We start from the raw sequence: 22,458 nt of genomic DNA on the forward strand, positions 1-22,458 counted from the left end.
TAGACAGGCTTTTTTGTCAAAGTAGATGCTTGGCTATACAATGTTCTTCTAGAATAAATGTGATCCTTTTCTAATTGGTCTTCTCTGTACACTATTATTTCTTCTCTAAACATTAACAATGTTCAGAAAACTATTAAGAATTACTCTTTCCTATAACCAACTGGATGTTTATGTCCAACTTACAATAACATGACTCTTATAATGGAAAATATTTCTTAGAAAATGTTAGGTTGTTATAATCTTCCAAGCATACAGTAAATAACAAGAGATCATGGCTCTATCCTCAGAGAATGTCCAGCTTAAGCCAAATTAAAGAAAATATTATGTAATAGTACGAGAACTACAGGCTAGATTCTATTATAAATATATTTTTACAGAATTTGTTCATCTATCTGCAGTAATAGTATATATAACAAAATACTGGTAGTTATCTAAGAATTAGATCTGTGCTGTCTAATATGGATGGTAGCCACTAGCCACATGCAGGTACTGAGCACTTGAAATGTGGCTAGCCTGAATGGAGATGAGTTAAGTATAAAATACACACCAGATTTCTATAATTCAGTAAAAATACATAAACACCACATTTATATTTCTTATACTAATTAGATGTTTAAATGATATTATTTTAGATCTGCTGTGTTAAATTTATTATTAACATCAAAATTCTACCTATTTCTTTTCACCCTTGTTTTAATGTAAAAATTTTAAAGTGCATGGCTTGCATTATATTTCTACTGGACACTACTGATATAGATAACGCTATTATTACATCATGAACTCTCCATCAAGTGTGTGTCAATGCCTAGCAGCTGACAACAACTGTACAAATTGAAGGGTTGATATCAATAGGTATATATAGGGGTGGCAGGATTTCCACTGGCTCACTTCCTGGTAAATATGGAATCAATTATGGGGTCTACATTTTCTGGGGCTGGAAACACTCTTTAGTACAGGTGCCAATCTGCAGTCTTCCTACAGAGATGTGCTGCTGGGTCATCCTGCAAAGACATCTAGACCAGTAATTCTCAAACTTAAGAATTCATCAGAATCACTTGAGGGTTTTTAAGAACAAAGATTGCTCAGTTCTACACCCAGAGTTTCCCACTCAGTGAAGATGGGATGGGACCAATAATCTGCATTTCAAACAAGTTCCCAAAGGACATTACTGATGCTAATGCTGCAGAGACCACATTCTGAGGCCAATGATTCTTAATCCCTGGCTGCAGATTGTAATCACCTGGCTGGGAAGCCATAACAAATATATACAGTGCTGCTCAGAGCACACGCTATTCTAACATATAGTCAAGTGTAAGAATAATGCATAGATATTAAGAAAACCTGGGACTCAAAATATACTAGTTCCTAATTTCATCTAGATTGTCCTTGTATTTTTTTCCCCTAAAAAGAGAGACCCAATAAGTCTTTTTAACTTATTCTTAATTATTGCATGTCATTGTATCTACATAGAATAACTAAAGATAGAGTGGGTGATGGGGCAATTTTTCACTAGAATGTTACCTACTCAATTACATTGCACAGAAAAAGTCTTTAATGATAATTGTTATCATCAATTATAAGAGAATAACTTTTCATAGTAGTGTTAGAAATACCTTTGGAAAGGTTATTATCTGATTGGCTTTGGGCTTCAGAGAAGAACTGTGGTAGACTCAACTCCAGTTTCTTTAACTGTTACATAATTAGCCTATCAATGTAAAATTGCAAACATAGATTTATATAAGGACAGGTCACTTTCCCCAGTTTTTGCCGTAGTTTTTCTTTAAAATTAGAAGCATCAGATTCACTAAAAAATAGGTTTTTACACATAAATTAGTTAATTAAACTTATCAAGTTCCTTCATTATTCCTTATTTCTCAATTAGTTTTTGCATTTTGGGGAGCATCTACTTATAATAATAAGGTTCTATCATTAAGCCACTCTAAATTTTGCTTTGTTAAAAAGATAAATTTCCATACCACCAAACTTAGTTTAAGAAAAACTTTCTGGTTCTTTTTACTCATCAGAATTACCTGGGTATGCAGAAGCTCTTCCTGAAGTTGGTCTATCTTCTCTTTGTCTGACACCTAAATGTTTAAAATAAATAATTTTATTGGAGTAGAATTAGGTTTATATAGAATATACAGAAAGTTAATGTTTTTAAAAAAGCATTTTTAAGAGTGAAAACTACTGGCTTTATATGGATATTTAGTCAAAGCAAATTTTAAATCAAATGCTTATTTAAGTAAAAATATCTTATTCATTAATAAAAATAGCTCATCAAAATTTTATATTAAGTGAAAACCTTAAAAAGCAACCATCTTCCTATTGCCATTCTAGTCATATATGGCTGGCTTGTTAGAAAAACAAGAAAGCAACACATATGGTTACTATATTCTTGATAGGTTATTTTGTACTCAAGCACAGGGACTTGGATGCTTGGACAAATAAGGCAATAACATCCTTACAGAAATGTTTTGGGAAGTCAGACACATGTTATCATTTACAGCTACTGAAAAGTTCATTGGTCATAGTGTATCTTTAAGCAAACACTATCCATTTCTATTCTGTAAGTAGGAAAGCGTTTAATAAATGCGAAGAACAACTTGCATTTTCAGAGCTTTAAGCGGAGCCAGATGCGTATTTTTAAATTCAGTTCCAATGCAAGATCTGCTAACCCATAATAAAGCGAATGCATCAGGAGCAATGAAGTTGAGTAAAGCAACTAAAATTGATTTCAACATAAAACAAAAGTAGGATAAAATCCACAGGTATTGGGGAAACTACTCCGAATTGTTATTAATGCTAATATTTCTAAGATAAAATATTCAAAACAACAAAAAACTTTATTCTATAACAGGCTTTCAAGTAGTCACAATTCCAAATATAAAACACAATCATCAACTGTAATTAAAATGATGTCATTTATGACAAATACATGTAACTGTACTTTGACTCCCTGGTGAGATGCCAAAGTTGCCATTCTCAGTCTTTCAAAATAATTATCTAATTTCTGATACTCAAAATGTTTAGAGATGATTTTATTCCACAGGAGACAAAAATCAAGTTAAAATTCATGTAAATCTTTATTCATCTTTATTCATTGGCTATTTAAGCAGTCAAGACATCATGGTAGCAAATATATATGAAAACATTCTAAATGATTTGCTTATTGAGGTAGACATTAATAACTCTCATCCATGCAATAAAGTTATTTTGAGAGTTTAATTCCTATTTCCAAATAATTTATCAAAATTTCCCTCAAAATTCTTTTTTTTTTTGTTTTTGCAGTACGCGGGCCTCTCACTGTTGTGGCCTCTCCCATTGCGTGCGGAGCACAGGCTCCAGGCGTGCAGGCCCAGCGGCCATGGCTCACAGGCCCAGCCGCTCCGCGGCATGTGGGATCTTCCCGGACAGGGGCAGGAACCCATGTCCCCTGCATCGGCAGGCGGACTCTTAACCACTGCGCCACCAAGGAAGCCCCCTCAAAATTCTTTTAAATAAAAATGACAATACTTGTTAGAAATGATAGGTATGTATCATTTTTTCCTAAAAAGCCTATGTCTAAAAATTCTAAATTTGGTTTGGTAATTAGAAAAACGATAATATAAAACAAACTTTGCCAGAGACTTGTGGATATAAGTGTTTTTCATTTGACTATGTGTTTGTAAAATGGACAAGAATTATTAATCGTCTCCTAAAATGTGAGGAAACAAGCACGTTGGGGAGGAGCCCACAACCCAAAGAACAAAATCTTAAAGGCCAGTGAAGAAATAAATAATTCCATATTTTGACCATATGGCATGCCATCATACTGTAATAGTATGGCCATAAAAATTTTGTTATGCAGATTATATTCCCAATTCATTTTGAAAGTTTCTCTGATTTACTCTGTTCCGTTAACTATTCATCCAATGCAGTTAAATTAGTATGAAATGTATAAACAATATTAGTATAAACTGTTTTAGTTTTAGATGTGAATATTTAATGATTTCACGTAACATAAATTACAGTAGAAAATCTGACATTTCTCTATATCTGGGGCAATAATTAAGAAACTAATACAATTACAAAAAGTTAGAATGTTTACTATAAGCCAAGGACTATAAAAGGTTACCTTGATAATTTGGTAAAATAAAAAGGATATATAAAGAGTTAAAATGATATAAGGTTATTAGAACATTACAAATACAATCTTTATGCTAATATTAGTATTTAGTACAATGACTGTTAAGATTTTCATAAATTTGGATTCTTAGGAATATTTAAATTTATCATGTGCGCTTCTGGCAAGACTGTTAGGAACAACTCATGCAGTTTTACCAATACACTTCCTATCTGCTTAGTTTAATGTTAAATTAAAAGATTAATGTTATTATATAAAAGACACGTGATGGTGGAATCAAGAATTAGACCTAATATTTTCTAGGAAATAAAATCAAAACATTTAGCTTCACAAAATAAATATTAAAGATTAATGATAAGATACTTTTACATATTTTCTTAAGAGATTAGTACATGCTATTGTTAGTCTATCATTTATTTGAGGTCTTAACTAGCAACCTGGGTATATTTTATTTTGATGCACTTTACTGGTAAAATTCAGCTACTTACAGTAAGTTCTTGTCCTACTGTTTAATATATTTAGTTTTCATTATGAAATTAATTTAAAACTCACCCTGACAGAAATGGGTATCAATAGTCTTGAAACCAGAGCTTTTCTACAATTCCAGGGCTGTAAAATTGATGGAGAAAGAGCGGAACCCTCTGCAGAAACAAGCTAAAGCTGAAAGAGAAAAACCTTTACTAGCTCCTCACAAAACCAAGCCTGATTTTTAAATTTTAAGTATCTCTTCCTACTAAGCAATTCTGGACATTCTGAAATACAGAAATGCATAAGACTCATAAAAATTTTTATGTATGTGTACATATTCACAGGAGGCAAACCTATCAATGGCAGTCTTAATCTGCTGTCTCTCCTTTGCTCAGATGATACAGGGTAAATCTATTAGCTGCTACTAATAAGACATAAATAATGAAGGCCTACTTATATTTTCAAGGTGTAATAAGAAATAATGGTCAAAAAGCAACAAAAACTAGCTGTGGCTTTGTACCTCAAGCAAACCTCAAATGCTTAGAATGATAAAAATCTAATCAAATTAGGATTTTGGTTATTATGACAATGTAGGGCTGAAAAGTCATCTGTGTACTAACTATAGGGGGAATAAAGGGGAAGATACAGTAAGGAAACCATCTTTAAGGACAGTAAAAGGAATGATATTATTATAGAGGAGCATAAATTGTTTTTAGTCTCATTTACTTTCACACAAGGTAACTGCAAAGTGGGCAGGAACAAGCCCTGTTTCGTGCTCTACTAAGTATGCCTTAATAAACAAAACAGATGGAGGTACAGTCCTGCCAGTAGCTCTTTTACAAATGTGTAAAGTGAGGAATAAAAGGGTTACATGGATAATCCAATAAATATTAGGAATAGGAAGGATAACCGTAAGCCTGAAAAAAGGCTAGTAAAGTTGGCCCCAAATGAACATTAACCCTTGGCAGTGTAGAAAATAAACAATATTCACTACTGATATTGCTTAAATCATCAGATTCAACAGCACATCAATAATCTTAAACTGTATCTTAGAATCTTAAAATAGCAGATCTATAGGACTCATTGCAAATTATTTTACCATTATGAAAAACACAAGAACTACTAGTAACTAGAGCTATATTCATATTCCTAACTAACGTACCAAAACACAGTAGCTCCCTCCCCTTCTTTCTGTAACAAAGCTAAGGAACAGAGGGCTTAGCCTAAGCATCCAACTTGTTACAATATTTAAATGGTACTCTCAACAGCATGAGGAACAGAGAATGCTAAAGCACCATTTAAAGTAAGCCCTCCCTTGGGACTTCCCTGGTAGCACAGTGGTTAAGAATCCGCCTGCCAATGCAGGGGACAGAGGTTCAATCCCTGGTCTGGGAGGCTTCCACATGCTGCGGAGCAATTAGGCCCGTGTGCCACAACTACTGAGCCTGCTCTCTAGAGCCCGTGAGCCACAACTACTGAGCCCACGCACCACAACTACTGAAGCCTGCACACCCTAGGGCCCACGCACCGCAACTACTGAGCCCATGCACTGCAACTACTGGCCCACGCACTCTAGGGCCCGGGTGCTGCAACTACTGAGTCCGTGTACATAGAGCCTGTGCTCTGCAACAAGAGAAGCCACCGCAATGAGAAGCCTGCACACTGCAGTGAAGAGTAGTCTCCGCTCACCACAACTAGAGAAAACCCGCACACAGCAACGAAGACCCAACGCAGCCAAAATAAGTCCTCCCTTGGTTTAACACAAGTAGGAAAATAACTTGTTTTCTATTTCTACCTATGTTATTCATTCACTGAAAGCTAAACAACATACAGGAGTTGATTCCACAGCCATGGAATTGAGAAAAGCCAGGTAGTGATACTGAAAAAATAAATGAAAACTATGATGAGTATTCTCAAGTATTAACCACCACCAAATGCGACAGGGTTAGCCAGCAGAATTATTGCACTAATTATCTACAATATTGGTTGATTTCAATATCAGAACCTACAGGAAGCTAATTATATGACTGAATCTTTTTTCCTGAGTAAGATTTGCACCTAACTCCAAAATTTTTCTTATCTAATATATGTAACACAAATAGCTGATTTCAAGATCTTAGAGTATAATTTTAAAATCATTACATACAGTTCATTTGACTCTAGTCTCTTTAGAACATTAACCTTGGGATCTATACTATAGGATCATCTAACAGCCAAAAGTATATCTTTAAGGATTCCTTGGTTGCTCCTATAACCAAACATTTGTATACTGTTATGCTGAGTTTTATCAGAATCTGTTCTTTATTGACCAGAATTATATCAAATTTCCAATGTTCAATCCTGCAGTAGACAAGGTGAAAATCTGTGACTTTATTAATAAATGTGGAAAATCTTTATACAAATTTATCAAAGTATCTAAGAATAACTTTGCCCCAAAGTTAAGTTTTTGACTTACAGTTTCCTTCTGTAAGAAATAAGAATTCTCTGCTGATTCATTTTAACTAAAACAAATACATTTCATTCTTTAATTTAACATGGTCATTCACAGTAACCCTTTTCATTTTACAAATGAAAACTTGGAGAATAGACAAGTTGGCTACAAATTTAAGGTGACTCAATAACTGGACCAAGTAAGCTGCAATTCATAACTCTTATCTAAGTACAAATCCATGAACCCTCACAGATAATCTAATTTTCAGAAAATAAATTCCTATGTTTAATATTTTGGATTTACCTACTCTAGGAAAGTTGCATATCTCTATTATCTTTCATATTTTTACTTTGTCAAAAATAATTTCTCATAATTGGAGTCCATGATTGGATTAAGGTGACACGATCCTGGTAGAAACGGCTGATTAGTGTGAACATATCAGTAGCCCCCTTAAACCATCCATCACCTTGCGCTTCTGTTGGGCATGGCTCGTGCTATATTGGCCTGCGGCTCTGCGCGCTTCCTCTTCATGCTCTTGAATTTGCTGTTGTAAGAGAATGAGCTCACCAAGCAGACCCTGCCATGAGTTTACAACGAGGAGAAGAGGAAAATTGGGGAGGAGAACAATGTTAAACCAAAGGGCACAAGAAAGGAACAGATGTAAGTCAGAGAAGAATGGATAGCTTATAACAAAAATGGAAACTCAGTTATGTACCTTTAGAGCCACTATATAACTAGGTTCTGTACTACATTTCCATTTTTCTCCTCAGTAAAATTATGTCTCAGAAATATAAAACAGCATAGTTTAATAAGTGAAAAGGAAAATGCAATAAGTGACTGCTGAATAAAACGAGCCAGATATATAATATCAACATACAGTAAAACCGAGACTAACTGGAATGCTCAAGGAAGGTGGCACTATAGTTAACTAAATGTCCTAGGAACAGATAAACTGAGAAAACAAGTACTTCAACCCTTATTTTTGAATTGCCAATACGAACTAGTGTACGCTCCTGACTTGATACATATGGGGGAAAAAACAAAACTGAGTTTTGAACAGTGTTGATTTCAAAGGTCTGAATCTTCTAATTCTCAACCATAAGTTTCATAAGACTAAATAGAGAATACATAATAGCTTAATCACTTATTAAATTATTATTCTTAAGTTTTCCTTGACATCTGATGTCTTCAATTAAAGACCCCTCAAGGGACTTCTCTGGAGGTCCAGTGGTTAAGACTCCAAGCTCCCACTGCAGGGGGCGTGGGTTTGACCCCTGGTCCAGGAACTAAGATCCCATATGCCACTTGGCGTGGCCAAAAAGTAAATAAATAAAGATCCCTCAAAACGTAGTTTTGAGCATCAAGTTAATCAAGGTTTTATATTAATTCATAATTTTACATGTCTACGCACAGAATCTTATTTGATTAAAATCTAAGGGTTTTTTTTTTTGCAAATTAAAAAATAATGTTTGAGGTACTGTTTTAGCTTTATACAACATCAAATAAGTAGTTTGACTGAATTTTCACTTTTTATAAGCTGTTTTGACATTAAATAAAAATGGCCTCTGAGAATATAACCAAGGATATATCAATTACTAAAGCACAAGCTCAATAAAATAACATAATTAAGATATGGAGATAATATAGTTACTATGAAAATAAAAATGAAACAAAACCCAGTTTGGACCTATGCACAAAATAATCATCATTTCTATGTTTAAAATTCATTCCATTTAATAATCATGAAATGTTCATCTGATGCAATGTATTCACTTGTGACATGAAACGAAAATACATGTCATTTTCTGTACAGTGTTTTTAATTGCTGTCTATTAGATAATCAACCTCAAGAAATGTAGGAGAAAAAACAACTAGCAATTGACAATGTCAGGAACCTTATATTTTCTCAATTAGAAACCTAAAAAGGCAAAGTTCCAATGAATGAGGTCACTCTTTAATTTGTACAAGAATAGTTTACCTGGGAGAACAATTTTTACCAAGTTATAATAATAAAAAGAATTAGGAAAACTAACACTCATTAGGAGTTTCAAATAGCTTCACAGCTTTATAAAATAACTGCCAAAAATATTTTATTTTGTATAGTACAATTATAAAGTTTCTTAAAATGAAATATTGGTTAGCGTTACATTCAATTTTTAATTAGTAGACTCACCTGGAGGCTTAATAACTTAATTTATATAATCCAAAGATTTATATAAATAAAAAAGTTTACCAGAAAAGAAAGAAATACAAATAGAAAAGCTGTATTACAGTAAAGCACTTTAAATTAAGGGAAATATTAGCAAACAATTAGGGGGATTTTTATTTTGTTTGATTCTTAGTTTTAATACATTAAGTTATACCAACATAATGAAACTGGTTGACTTACTATATAAATCAAAGGATGAAACTAGTTGATATTTCTTCATGAAAAGTAAGAGAACATCAAAGTGGCAAGTAACATAACTGAACTTTCAACATTTGTTTCCAAATTCAATAGTATAAAATATATTTATAAAAACCTGCGGTTATCTTTTAACATACGGTATCTTTTAAATAAACACTTTTATGGTCATTGATAAATCTATCAAAGAAATGCAATGCCAACTCACTACCCTCATCATTCCCATAATTTTTTATGTCCTTTTTTTTCATTTTTTGTATCACTGCCTTTCATCAAGCAGAAAGAAAAGTAATCCAACTCATTTTTATTCATTTAGTCATTTATCATAATCACTTCTTCTACTCATCCAAGTGTTTAGATTTCTCAAAACAGTTCCCTTTTAAAGATGGCTTCCCATGTTGGCTTACACATTAGTGTACCTGTGCTTTAATTAACATAATACCCAGTAGTATAAGTTATAAAATGCTAAAGCAGTGAGAAAATATTCCACATTTCTTAACTGTGCTGGTCTATCAGGCACAGGATCCTTGTTTATTCATAGCTTAAACACCCCTCCCTAATCCACTGTTTATATGTACACACAAAGTGTATGGTAAATATCTAATATCTATTACAAGAAAAACACCCTCTCTTTCTAGTGACACCTCACTTTCCTTCCAAGTCTGTTACTGAAGCACTTTTATGTGAAGGTAGTTGAAATTAACTGTTACCTCCTAAAAAAAGTAGGAAGAAAACAAGAATTAGACACAGAAAAAGCTATATACACTACACTAAAAAAGGTTACCATTATCCAACTTTAGGCATCAAATCTCACCCTAAGCACAGCTGGATTAGCTTTTAAAGCTAAGGATTGTGGAATAAGGAAGGGAAAAATGTGTGTGCCTCCTGTGCAAGATGAGGCATTTGTTCATGCCTCCTTACATGAACAGAACACTTTTACTCAATAAATATTTTCCCAAGTTCAGACATTCTTCTCTCAAGAAACAGCACATAATTGTTTTTTAAATGATATATATTACATTAAAAATGTACTAATTGTGATCTTTAACAATAGTTATTGTAAACAACCACAGATGAATACTCTCTAAACATCTCCTGGTTACTGTCAATTTGACGCTGCAGTTCTCATAGTCCCATATTTCATGTACAGTGTTCTCGGGTTTTTAAAAAAGTATAACGTCAGACCAAGAAAATCAGTGATAACTCCAGAAACCAAAATGTCAACTGAAAATGCTGCAAATACCTCTAGAAGTTGATAAGCTTGTTAGAAAATATTTTTTAAAATCTTGAAATTATGACTCATTCTTATGTGAATACATTTAAAATGCTATATTTTTGGGAATTCCCTGGCAGTCCAGTGGTTGGCACTTGGCGCTCTCACTGCTGGGGCCCTGGGTTCGATCCTTGGTTGGGGAACTAAGATCCCACAACCCGGGAGGCATGGCCAAAAAAATAAAATAAAATAAAATATTGGGTTGGCCAAAAAGTTTGTTTGGGTTTTTCTGTAAGAGATGGAAAAACCTGAACGAACTTTTTGGCCAACCCAATACTATATTTTTAACAGTATTCTAAAGGGCCCATACCTTGTTTGTTTTTATACCTAACACACAGAATAAGGCCTGACACTTCAGATGTGTTATGGCCAGCACCTAGGATAGGGCTTGGCCCATGTCTGTTGCTTGAATGAATTAAATGATAACCTACTTTTACCTAAAAACGCACACAGTTTACAGCACAAAATCCAAATTGGGTTTCCTAAAAATTGCCTATTCTGTAAATAAGCTACACATCAACCCTACAGTCCATTTTCCCACTTATCACAATCCCCAGAACAGATTCAACAGGAATTAAGAGGAGGAAATTAATCAAATAATGTTAATATGCTAACTCATGGAATAATTCTAAGTGTTAGATGATAATAATCATTATTATTATCATTACATTAGTATTCATTTAGTTTTATCATGTGTCAAGATCTTGTGCTAAAGGGCTTTACGAAATGCTCACAATAACCCTTATCAGGTAGGGTTCCCCCTATTACTGAAGAGGAAACCAAAAACTCAGAGAAGCTAAGGAACTTATCCAAGGTCACACAGCTCAAGAAACAGGAAGGACAGTCTGAATACAGGCAGTGTGACTCCAAAGTCTACACCTGATACCTGTTAGCTCTACAGTCTCACTATTTTCAAAGTGCCTTTGACCCTTCACGTTCAATTTACATTTAAATAAGGAAAATGGTAAAACTGCAATATTTCGGAGGGCAAATGTAAATTACTCTTTAGAGAAGGAGTTGACAAAGTACAGTGGGCTACCTGAGTAGTCCTACAGACCACAGGGTTTGCAAACCTAAAATATTTACCATCTGGCCTCTAAGGAAAAGCTTGCCAACCCGTTTTATTAGTTTTAAAAGTAACTTGGGTCCAGAAAAGAACTTCGTGAAAGTGAAGACTTCTTTCCCCTTCCATTTAAAAAATATTCCTAGGCACTAAACTACTTTTCAAAGTTTGAATAATTCTGCTATTTCATTAGCTAAAAAGATCTATTTTCCTATTTTCCTCCCTCCCAGTAATATATAATTCAGCTCATGATATTCACAGCCAACTAAAATATGTTTATTATTGGATATCAGAAAGAAGTATGTCTTTCTACTTGAATTATTTAATTTGCTCCAACTGAGAAATATCGCATCCTATTTGGACAATTTCTACAAATAATTAATTTCAAGAGATGAACAAATCAGTCTATTACCAATAGTTTTTATCGATAATACAATTTCTACCAAATCCCCTTTGTTCTAAATTATTACCTAAAAATAGTGTTATGTACACAGTATTTAATGTTTTTTAAATGACATAAAAATGCAATATGCTTATTATTAAGGAATAAAACAAGTATCTAACCAAGTATAGTTGCCAATTGTTAGCTGCTTAGGAAACCTAAGTTTCCTGAATCTGCGGCTACTTGATGGTGCTGGTTGTGAGAATTTCATTTTGCCACAGTTTACATTATTTGTTGCATGAGGAATCCCAGAAATGTTAAGTCCTACTTAAGCAACACTGCTTTGTTACAACTCAGAATTCCGAGTATAAGTGCTACCTTCACATTCTTGCTCTCTTCAATAGTTGTCAAATATTGAAGGCCAGGAGAAATTCAAAGGTAATCAGAGCAAAAAGACACATTACATAAAATCTTTGGGCCCACTCTTGTTAGCATTAATCAAATTTGCTTACTTTTTTTTTTTTTTTTTTTTTTTGCGGTACGCGGGCCTCTCACTGCTGTGGCCTCTCCCGTTGCGGAGCACAGGCTCCAGACGTGCAGGCTCCAGACGTGCAGGCTCAGCGGCCATGGCTCACGGGCCCAGCCGCTCTGCGGCATGTGGGATCTTCCCGGACCGGGGCACGAACCCACGTCCCCTGCATCGGCAGGCGGACTCTCAACCACTGCGCCACCAGGGAAGCCCCAAATTTGCTTACTTTAAATCAGACTTTTACTGAGTTAAATCAACTGATGAATTGTGTTAAGAGTTCAGCATTATCCTAGGCGCTCTGAGAACAGAGATTTTGTGATAGAAATAGCCTATTAAACAGTAAGAATGAAAGCCAAAGTAAATAGTGTTTCATCTGTAAAATGTTTTAAATTGTTAAGAGAATAATTATTGGGACTAAAATGGTTATGGAAGGCTTCACAGAGGTGACAACTGAACTGGGCTTTCAGGATGAGTGGAAATTAGGCAGAGAAAAGGGAAGAGATATTTCAGAGGGTAGGTATAAAATAAGTAAAGCCACACAAATAAGAATTACAGTAACGTGGAAAGGAAGATAATTACTATTTAATGATTATTTTTAAAAGAGTAACAATACTTTTTATGATTTGGACTTCAAATATTTTCTATAAATTATAAATGGGCTTGTACCCTTCAGAATGACCATATTCCTTACTTCTATGAGATGTTTATGAGCCATCAGAAACATGACAGAACAAAAGCACAGATAATGTCTCATTTAGCAAATTAATTTTCACTAGAACACAACAATGTTACTGAATCTAAAAAAAGGAGATACACTAAGTGGTCCTGTCACCTATATATACTATGACTGATATACAGAAATCTACTGACTTACAAACCAGGTGAGTCCATTAATTCACTAAAAAAGGCTTGTCACTCCAATTCCGAATTTGTCTTCAGGTAGTTCTAAAGGTCTCCAGGTCTCACTAAGGGCTCTTTCTAATATTTTTCTATAGTGAACACAAGTTTAAAATTTTTTGACTAACTAAAAGCATTTACTAAAATGTGGTTTCAGTATTTTTCCATTTTTTATTTATCAAAAATACGTAGAAGAACTTTTGATAAACATTACTGTCCACAAACTGAACGGATATAAATACAGGCAAAATCAAAGAAACTTGAGGTTTAGTTAGCCTGTGTAGCATTATGTGGGAATAGATGCTTTTCGACTTTTTGAAGACCTCAATCACAACTTTCCAGAACACCTAAAAGTCCAGTGACCCCAGACTGGGAACCACCAGTAATCTGTCTATTGTGTGGTTCATTCTGCCTGACTCAAGTCAATCTGGCATCTGTGTTCCTGCAACTCCCTGTCACTTTCACTTCAGTTGACTTAGAAAGGTTCCTAATTGTCCCTCTACTTGCCAGCACTTTTCCAGATGTGTTCTCTTATTAGAAAGAACAAGTTTTCTTTTTACTTCTAGTCGAAATGTTTTTAATCTATTACTACATTAAAAAAATCTGATTCACATTTACTTTTACATTTCTAATAGAAGTCTATCCAGAAACTTTGGTATAAACCCAACAATCATTAAGCTAAGGCATGAACACCATTTTAAATCTTGGGGCTCTCAGACACCAGACTGAACCAATCAAAAAGGTATCACCTGAACTCTGGATGCCATCCTACCACCTCTGATTATTGCCCAAATTTTCAAATTTGATGCTTTAGAATAATTTCAAAAAGGCTTCTGCTAAGGTCTCCCTTTCCATGCTTACATTCAACCATCAATTTACAGACAAGTCTCTTACAGTCAGTTTATCTGCATCTTGTCTGAGTAGTTCATTATTTTCAAATAGCACAGGTAACAGTCAAGCCTTGAAAACATAATGCTGCATAGTAATAAAATTTAAAACCACTAGTTGAGGTTGAAAATACTTTTTCTGTAAACATTTATACTAGCATTTAATACTATCTGATTTAACCTATAATGAAAACGGCTTAATTTACAACAAATAGTTGGAAATAATTGGTGCGTTTTTAATGGGCAAGATAATCACCATAAATTATGGAAAAGTTAAAAAGGAACAGTCTACAACAGCACTTATCTTCAAGCAAAGTAAATTATAAAACAAAGCAATAAATTTGCTCTCGTGTCTACTGTATAAAATAAAATCTGTAAATATAAATTCCCAGAGATCAGTTCTCTTGTTTCTTCTATACTGCAGAGCTCTTGATCATTTATCAGTTACTACTCATTTATCACCTTAGCAGGATTTTAAGGGAATTATCTGTCAGGACCTAAACAGGATTCTCATTTACCAAAACAATCCTAGGCCATATCAGAAAAGAACAGAGATGCAAGCCTCCCTTAACTGATCTAGGCAACAAGAAATCCTGTCGCTCAAAAACCATAGTACCATACTTGTAACAGGGGTTCCTTCTCCCCAGTTAGATTAGCTTTTCTCTACACATTAAGTCTATCTGCATTAAGGGCCAAGGCCTTGGCTCAAAATAAGCTGTGCATCATAGGCTAATTTCTATTCAAATGTTTCTTTCCAGTAGCATGTATATTCAAGGGTATCCCTTGGTTAAAATAATGCCAGTGGAAAAGGTTATCAAAAATGATCAAGTTAAAAGGCAAACACACACACATATACACACACATTTTGAAAAATGTTTTCTCCAAAAGATCAAGTTAAAAGACAAAAGAAAAAAAATCTTTTGAAATATAATTAAAACTTGGAATATCATGTAAAAAGCTCAAAGTTGAAGGACAGGAAACAAGATGGAAATCTACACATGGGAATTACTTTCTTTCTGCTTCCCCAAAAAACATAAAATTATTTACCTCAATGATTTAAAACCATAATAACCTTCATCATTTAATTTTTAAATGTTCATATTGAATTTTTAAATGTTCATGGAGTATTTTTTCCAGATATTTATTTATCTAGGTTATTATTAAAAAAGAAAAACTTCCAAGGAATCAGTTATCTTACCAATTTCAAAAGACGAAAAGAATTAAGAGTAAGACAATATCAGGTTAACATATTAATATAAATACACAACAATGCACGTTATTCTACATCAGCAATTCTCCTAAAAGTTTCATATGGGTTTTAATGCATGAATTGAAATTAACATATCCTAAATAACCCCATACATAATTTTGTTGACTAGCAATGTAACAGAAGTCTATTTATCCCTTAGTAACAAACTTGCCGTTCCCTTAATATTTCCCCTAACTGTATACCATGAAACATTAGACCCTAGAAGGTATTTCATGGAAGAAGGGTTTTGTTGCTAAATAAATCTGGAAAACCCTGCACACTTTGACTTCTCTTAGAGATTCACAATGCACATGCATATATTAAGGTCTGAGAAATCCTAGGGAAAAGAAAAGAAGCCTGCTTGTTTTATTTATACCAGCTTTCCCCCACACATACTTAACAACAAAACCCTTTGTTGGGGACAACCCTGGAAACTAATATTTCACAGACATATTTGAGGGAAACTGGCTTCTCCAATTATATTTCCAGAACTGTTGAATAATACCTTGCATTTTGTACCAAGAATAATAATAATACCTCCACTGGATGCTTTTATGTTTGCTTCTCGGATGCTACCATTTTCAGATCTTCCAGGGTAGGTAAAAACTTTAAAAAATCTTTCAAGACTATCTACGTGAAGAATGCTCCTTTATACGTACCTTTCTATAAGGCTTGTCACTTTCAGACCCGGCATCTGTCGCTCTAAATGCCGTTTCTCCAGGTGAACCTTAAAGATAAATATGCAGTCCTTTAAATTCTCCAGTGAAGTCAATAGCCTAAACTAAATTCCAAATTATGTTTAGTCGGTTGAAAGATAAAAGGATTTTTAGAGCAAAAATCACTTTTTGGAAAGCTATTCTTATTTTAAGGAACACAGTGGTAAGCTAAGAAAAAAATTTTCAAAACCATTATAGGACATGTTTAACTGATTTTTTAAAATATCACTGAAAATTACAATAAAAAATAAGGCAATCTTTGATAAGGATTATTTTACATGAGAGTACTTACAGTTCAGCCATACACTACTGCCATTACAGACCATATACAGTAAAAAAATTAAATTAAAAATGTCAACTGTGACAGGACAGATGAGACAAATTAAAATGACTTTCATTTCAATTAACAGAAACAAACACATCAGGTTCAAGAAAATATTTTGGTTAACCAAACTTTCTTTTTAATAACTTTAATCTTATAATATAGACACATATTTAGGAATTTTAGTTTTACCACAAAAAAATTATTTTATTATTTCCACCTAAAGGATAATGAATTTGCCCAATATAATTCTGACATTTTAAAATTTAGCATAAGCAATATTATAAATTTGGTCTGCAATTTTATTTGCAGCTAGTTTATTAGATGCATTTAAAAGGCATGTTAAGATCAGCAAAAATATCTGTTTACACACCTAACAAGAGAAGTAGGTCAGAAGCTTCTATGACTTCACTAACCAATTTGTGACCTGTGAAAAATCAGCAAAGGGGGAAATAGAAATGTAAAATTTAACAATGAGCAAACAAAGATGTCTGAGACCTCAGATTTATATCATGATAGGGCAGAATTGGGCAAATACACCAGGACTAGCCTTAGTAAATTCTACTCATTATGGTCCGTTATAATTAAATTTGTTTTAAAATCACCAAATCGGCTCTAACCAGTTATGAACAGCAAACACATAGGAAGTGTCATCTACTTGTCAAGAGCAAGTGATTTATTTTTCCCTCACTGACTAAAGCCAAGCATGTTTAAGTTCTTGCAAATTTTCATTTTCTTGGGCCAAACAAAAATTAAAACCACGGGGACTTCCCTGGTGGTCCAGTGGTTAAGACTCTGTGCTTCCACTGCAGGGGGCACAGGTTTGAACCCTGGTCAGGGAACTATGATCCCGTGTGCCGCGTGGCACTGCCAAAAAATAAAAATAAATTTAAAAAATAGTAAAACCACAGAGCAAAAAAATGTTGTGTTTATCCTTTTATCAAAAACCTGGCTTTTATTTGTACTAAATATTTTCATTTAAAAGATGGAAATAGGGACTTCCCTGGTGGTGCAGTGGCTGAGAATCCGCCTACCAACGCAGGGGACATAGGTTCGAGCCCTGATCCAGGAAGATCTCACATGCTGCGGAGCAACTAAGCCCGTGAGCCACAACTACTGAGCCTACACTCTAGAGCCCGCGAGCCACAACTACTGAGCCCACGTGCCACAACTACTGAAGCCCGCATGCCTAGAGCCCATGCTCCGCAACAAAAGAAGCCACCGCAATGAAAAGCCCTCCTGCCGCAAGGAAGAGTAGCCCCCGCTCGCCGCAACTAGAGAAAGCCCACGCGCAGCAATGAAGACCCAATGCAGCTAAAAATAAATAAACAAAATAAATAAATTTATTTTTAAAAATGTTAATTTAAAATAATAAATAAATAAATAAAAGATGGAAATAAACAAATGAATACATTTTAAGTATTTTTCCTCTGTGTTTCCCGACATTTTAAATGAGATCAAACACACGTCCTTCCTTACCTGTGGTGAAAAAGTCCTTCAATAAGCTGAGGCTTTCAACAATCTTGTCAAAGTCAGGTGCCAATTTTGCAAGGTCCTCTGAATCAGGAAGGGCTTTTCTAATTTTCTCTGGAGAAGAGAAAAGAAACAGTCTCAAAATAAGAATTTGACTATTGAAACATGCATACAATTTAAATAATTATATATAAACTTAAATGTTTTTTTCCATTTTTCTCCCTATTCCAACTATAACTGCTACGTATATCTGAAACAATGTGTTATTCTGATGATCTTCTACAAGCCATGAAAAATTTTTAAAAAAGACTCACCAAACATACGGTTTAGAGGGTTATCTTTGATTTATAAGTTAAATGCCTTGAGACAGAAACACTGTATAAATGTTAACACTGGATTGGAAACAGAAGTATTTTTGGGGAGGAAGTCACAGCAGAAAGGCAATGAATCAAAGAAAAAAGAAAAATCCTTTGTAGCACCTGACCTGAATTCAAAAAAAAGTGATGAAATCCCAGTTCAAGTTTAAGAACAGAATTCCATTACTCTTCTCTCTCCTTTTGTATTCCCTAGGAAAACTTACACTTGTTACCACTTCAAAAAACTGTCTCTGAACTCAAGACAAGCCATTACTTTATTATTGCTAGCTTTATTTATAAAGTGATCAAGTATTTATTTTTGTTTACAAATACTCAACAATTTTGTCAAAGTTTGGTACAACTTTACAGTGCCTTCTGAATTAGGAAGGGCTTTTCTAATTTTCTCTGGAGAAGATAAAACACGAAGTTTCTCAAAATAAGAATATGTATTAGGTCTTATTCTAAGTGCTATAAAAGCACTAACTTGTTTAATCTTCATGTCAATGCTACAAAACAGTTCTCATCAACCACATTTTACAGACGAGGAATGGGGCACAAAGGTTAAGTAACAGGACCTGCACATACAGCAAAGTGGGGGAGTCACGTTTAAGCCTAGACAGTCTAGCTTCAGAACCCAGGCTTGCAGTCACTACAGCGTGGGATTAGTGAATGCATACCGTTAAAAGCTCTTCTCATAAACGTTAGAAAAGTAATTTGAAGGAGTGCTTTTCCTGTAAATATCGTTGTCAATGCAACAATTTTACCTTTAAGACAGTGCTGTGAATAGTGCATGCAGAGATCAAATCCACCCCCATATACACCTAAGCTAAAGTCTAAAAAATGTCTACACAAAGTCTTAAAAAAGAGACCTGAGGAAAATAATTTCATCAGAAAAAAAATCTTTTTCTAAAGATCACCATGAGTTACTGGCAATCATAACTACCAAATATACTTTTTTTCTCATCTATCTATTATTTGAAAAAGGGAACAATGAAAGACTAACAGGAGAAATTACTCTGGACACTAGCAGGCTTTTAAGGAATCTGGTTACAAAAAGTAGAGGTAACCAAGGTACTCAATCAAAGGGAGCTAGTTAGGTGAAGCACAGTGCATCTGTTCTGGGTAACATCATACAACATTGAAAATGATATTCAAGAAGGCTGCTCGGCAGAGTAGAAAATGCTGACAAATGTGTTAGGTAGCAAAAGACAAGATAGCAAAGTGTATGTTCACTATGACTATATAATTCTTAAAAAGCAAAGTAAAATATTAACCACATACACAAAATAGGTACAATTAAAAGAAACTGATCCCTAAGGATAGTGGCAGCTGTGTTAAACTGATGAACTAGTGGATGATTTTTTTTCTTACCATTTTTTTCTCCTATTCTATTACTTTTATCATTAAAATAAAACTGCTACAACCAGCCATCATCAAAAAATCTACAAACATCGTGGTGTGATGAACTGGGAGACTGGGATTGACATATATAAACTAATGCGTATAAAGTGGATAACTAGTAAGAACCTGCTGTATAAAAAAACAAAATCTACAAACAATAAATGCTGGAGAGGGTGTGGAGAAAAGGGAACCCTCCTGCACTGTTGGTGGGAATATAAATTGATATAGCCACTATGGAGAACAGTATGGAGGTTCCTTAAAAAACTAAAAATAGAATTACCGTATGACCCAGCAATCCCACTACTGGGCATATACCCAGAGAAAACCATAATTCAAAAAGACACATGCACCCCAATGTTCATTGCAGCACTATTTACAATAGCCAGGACATGGAAGCAACCTAAGTGTCCATCAACAGATGAATGGATAAAGATGTGGCACATATATACAATGGAATACTACTCAGCCATAAAAAGAAACAAAACTAGTTATTTGTAGTGAGGTGGATGGACCTAGAGTCTGTCATACACAGTGAATTAAGTCAGAAAGAGAAAAACATATACCATATGCTAACACATACATATGGAATCAAAAAAAAAAAGGTTCTAATGAACCTAGGGGCAGGACAGGAATAAAGACGCAGACGTAGAGAATGGACTTGAGGACACGGGGAGGGGGAAGGGTAAGCTGGGACGAAGTGAGAGAGTAGTACTGACATATATACACAACCAAATGTAAAATAGATAGCTAGTGGGAAGCAGCTGCATAGCACAGGGAGATCAGCTCGGTGGTTTGCGACCACCTACAGCGGTGGGATAGGGAGGGTGGGAGGGAGGCGCAAGAGGGAGGGGATATGGGGATATATGTATATGTATAGCGGATTCACTTTGTTATACAGCAGAAACTAACAGACCATTGTAAAGCAATTATACTCCAATAAAGATGTCAAAAAAAAAAAAAAAACTGCTACAACCTTAAACTTAGAGTTAAGGAGCTATCTCAATACAACTATTTCTCTTTCCTAAAGATACAACCAAGAAAAGTATTTTAATGTTGATACAAACCCAAATCGATATACTCATCAATCTCCCATACAATGTCAGGCACAATCCATTTATAGTCACTAAGGTCAGGTATCATGTCTTTCCACTGATCAAAAGTCTGAAAGATAAGAAAGTATGCCAATCAAATGATCTGAATGCCATATAAAATATTAAAAAAAACTATTTAAATTTATTTTGTTAAAACATGCTAAGCTACTAAGAGCAATGTATTATGTTCAGAATTTTTAGAAACAAAGTGGCCTCTGCTCTTCTAAAAGTAAATTAGCAGACAAGCATATAAAACATGTAAATGCTCCTTTACGAAATACAGAAAATGGAAAAATTCAAAATGTACTCCTATTGCAAATGGGTTTCATGATTTGGCTTTAAACAACACTGAGGAATACAAGGAAGACAGACCACGGATCAGGATACCCCGCCTTTGGTCCCAGAGCTGCCACAAAGTAGTTGCATGAGCATGCCACTTACTTCCCTGCCTGTGCTACTAAATGGCAAAGCTGAAAATCAAACCTAAGTGTTCTTACTCCCAGACCAGTGCTCCTTCCATTAGGCCATTTTCATCTCTTATAATAACTAAGATTCAGAGAGCATTTTCCTATTAGCACCATTAAAACAATTTAGCACATAATAGAGACACACAATAAATGTTTAAACATCTAATTACATTCTACTGCACTAAAGAAAAACGACATATGCTAAGAAACTTTAAAACAATCATGCTGGAATAACTGGAAAAGCAGTAGGAAAGTTAACCTCACCTTTTTGGCTGTATAGCCACCCCCAACAGCAGATCCGAGTATGAGATACCGAAGTTTTAAGAGTCTTGCAGCTAATCTCGCTGGCCAAAAATTTCTGTGGGGCTGGTAGCCATATTTAATTGGAGAAAGTTTCAGTTTACGTAAAGGAAGGTTAGTTAGAGAGGAGAACTGCTGAAATGAGGTCCTGAAGTGGGGTCTTTGAAGCTTTAAGAAAGGATGATGCGAATGATAAATACTTCGTGAAACCAGATGCAGTTTTTGTAGTGGTAAGCTTCCTTTTGTTCCAGAGCTGTGTTTCACTAAGGACTGGCAGACCTCACTGAAAGAAAAATAGGTGTGGAGGAAAGATCAGATGGGGAAACAATGCAAAGGAAACGATATAAAAGAGCAATATGCAAAAGGGAAAACACACAGGCACACACGACCAATCACACTGTGTCTTACGATAGCCCACAGTTACTAACCATTTACTGTGTGCCAGGCACTGCTGCAGCAGGAGCTAACTCATCTGATCCTGCTGATAATCCTATGATAAAAGTACTAGTATCGTCCCCATTTTACCAACGAGGAAAAGGCGGACAGACATAAGTAAGTTGCTGAAGTCCCCACTGACATAAGGAGTAAAGGAAGGATTCAAACCTAGGCAGTGGGACTCCAGAGCC

The 22,458-nt window shown here is 34.7% G+C and overlaps 1 protein-coding gene across 4 annotated transcripts in view; it reads right to left on the reverse strand.

Moving 5' to 3' along the window:
• OPA1 (OPA1 mitochondrial dynamin like GTPase) overlaps positions 1-22,458 on the reverse strand; it is a 97,060-nt gene that overhangs the window by 71,032 nt on the left and 3,570 nt on the right. Inside the window, exons 2-8 of one of the 4 annotated variants that reach the window (XM_030860536.3) lie at positions 21,797-22,115; positions 21,039-21,135; positions 18,224-18,331; positions 17,118-17,171; positions 16,366-16,433; positions 7,489-7,599; positions 2,031-2,084 (exon numbers count right to left, since the gene is read on the reverse strand). In XM_030860536.3, the coding sequence (XP_030716396.1) occupies positions 2,031-2,084; positions 7,489-7,599; positions 16,366-16,433; positions 17,118-17,171; positions 18,224-18,331; positions 21,039-21,135; positions 21,797-22,115 (811 nt within the window). The remainder of the gene's footprint in view (positions 1-2,030; positions 2,085-7,488; positions 7,600-16,365; positions 16,434-17,117; positions 17,172-18,223; positions 18,332-21,038; positions 21,136-21,796; positions 22,116-22,458) is intronic. The other 3 variants (XM_030860544.2, XM_030860552.3, XM_030860560.2) reach the window with 3 other exon arrangements.

The sequence above is a fragment of the Globicephala melas genome, chromosome 4 (genome assembly GCF_963455315.2).
Source record: "Globicephala melas chromosome 4, mGloMel1.2, whole genome shotgun sequence".
Taxonomy (NCBI): Eukaryota; Metazoa; Chordata; class Mammalia; order Artiodactyla; family Delphinidae; genus Globicephala; species Globicephala melas.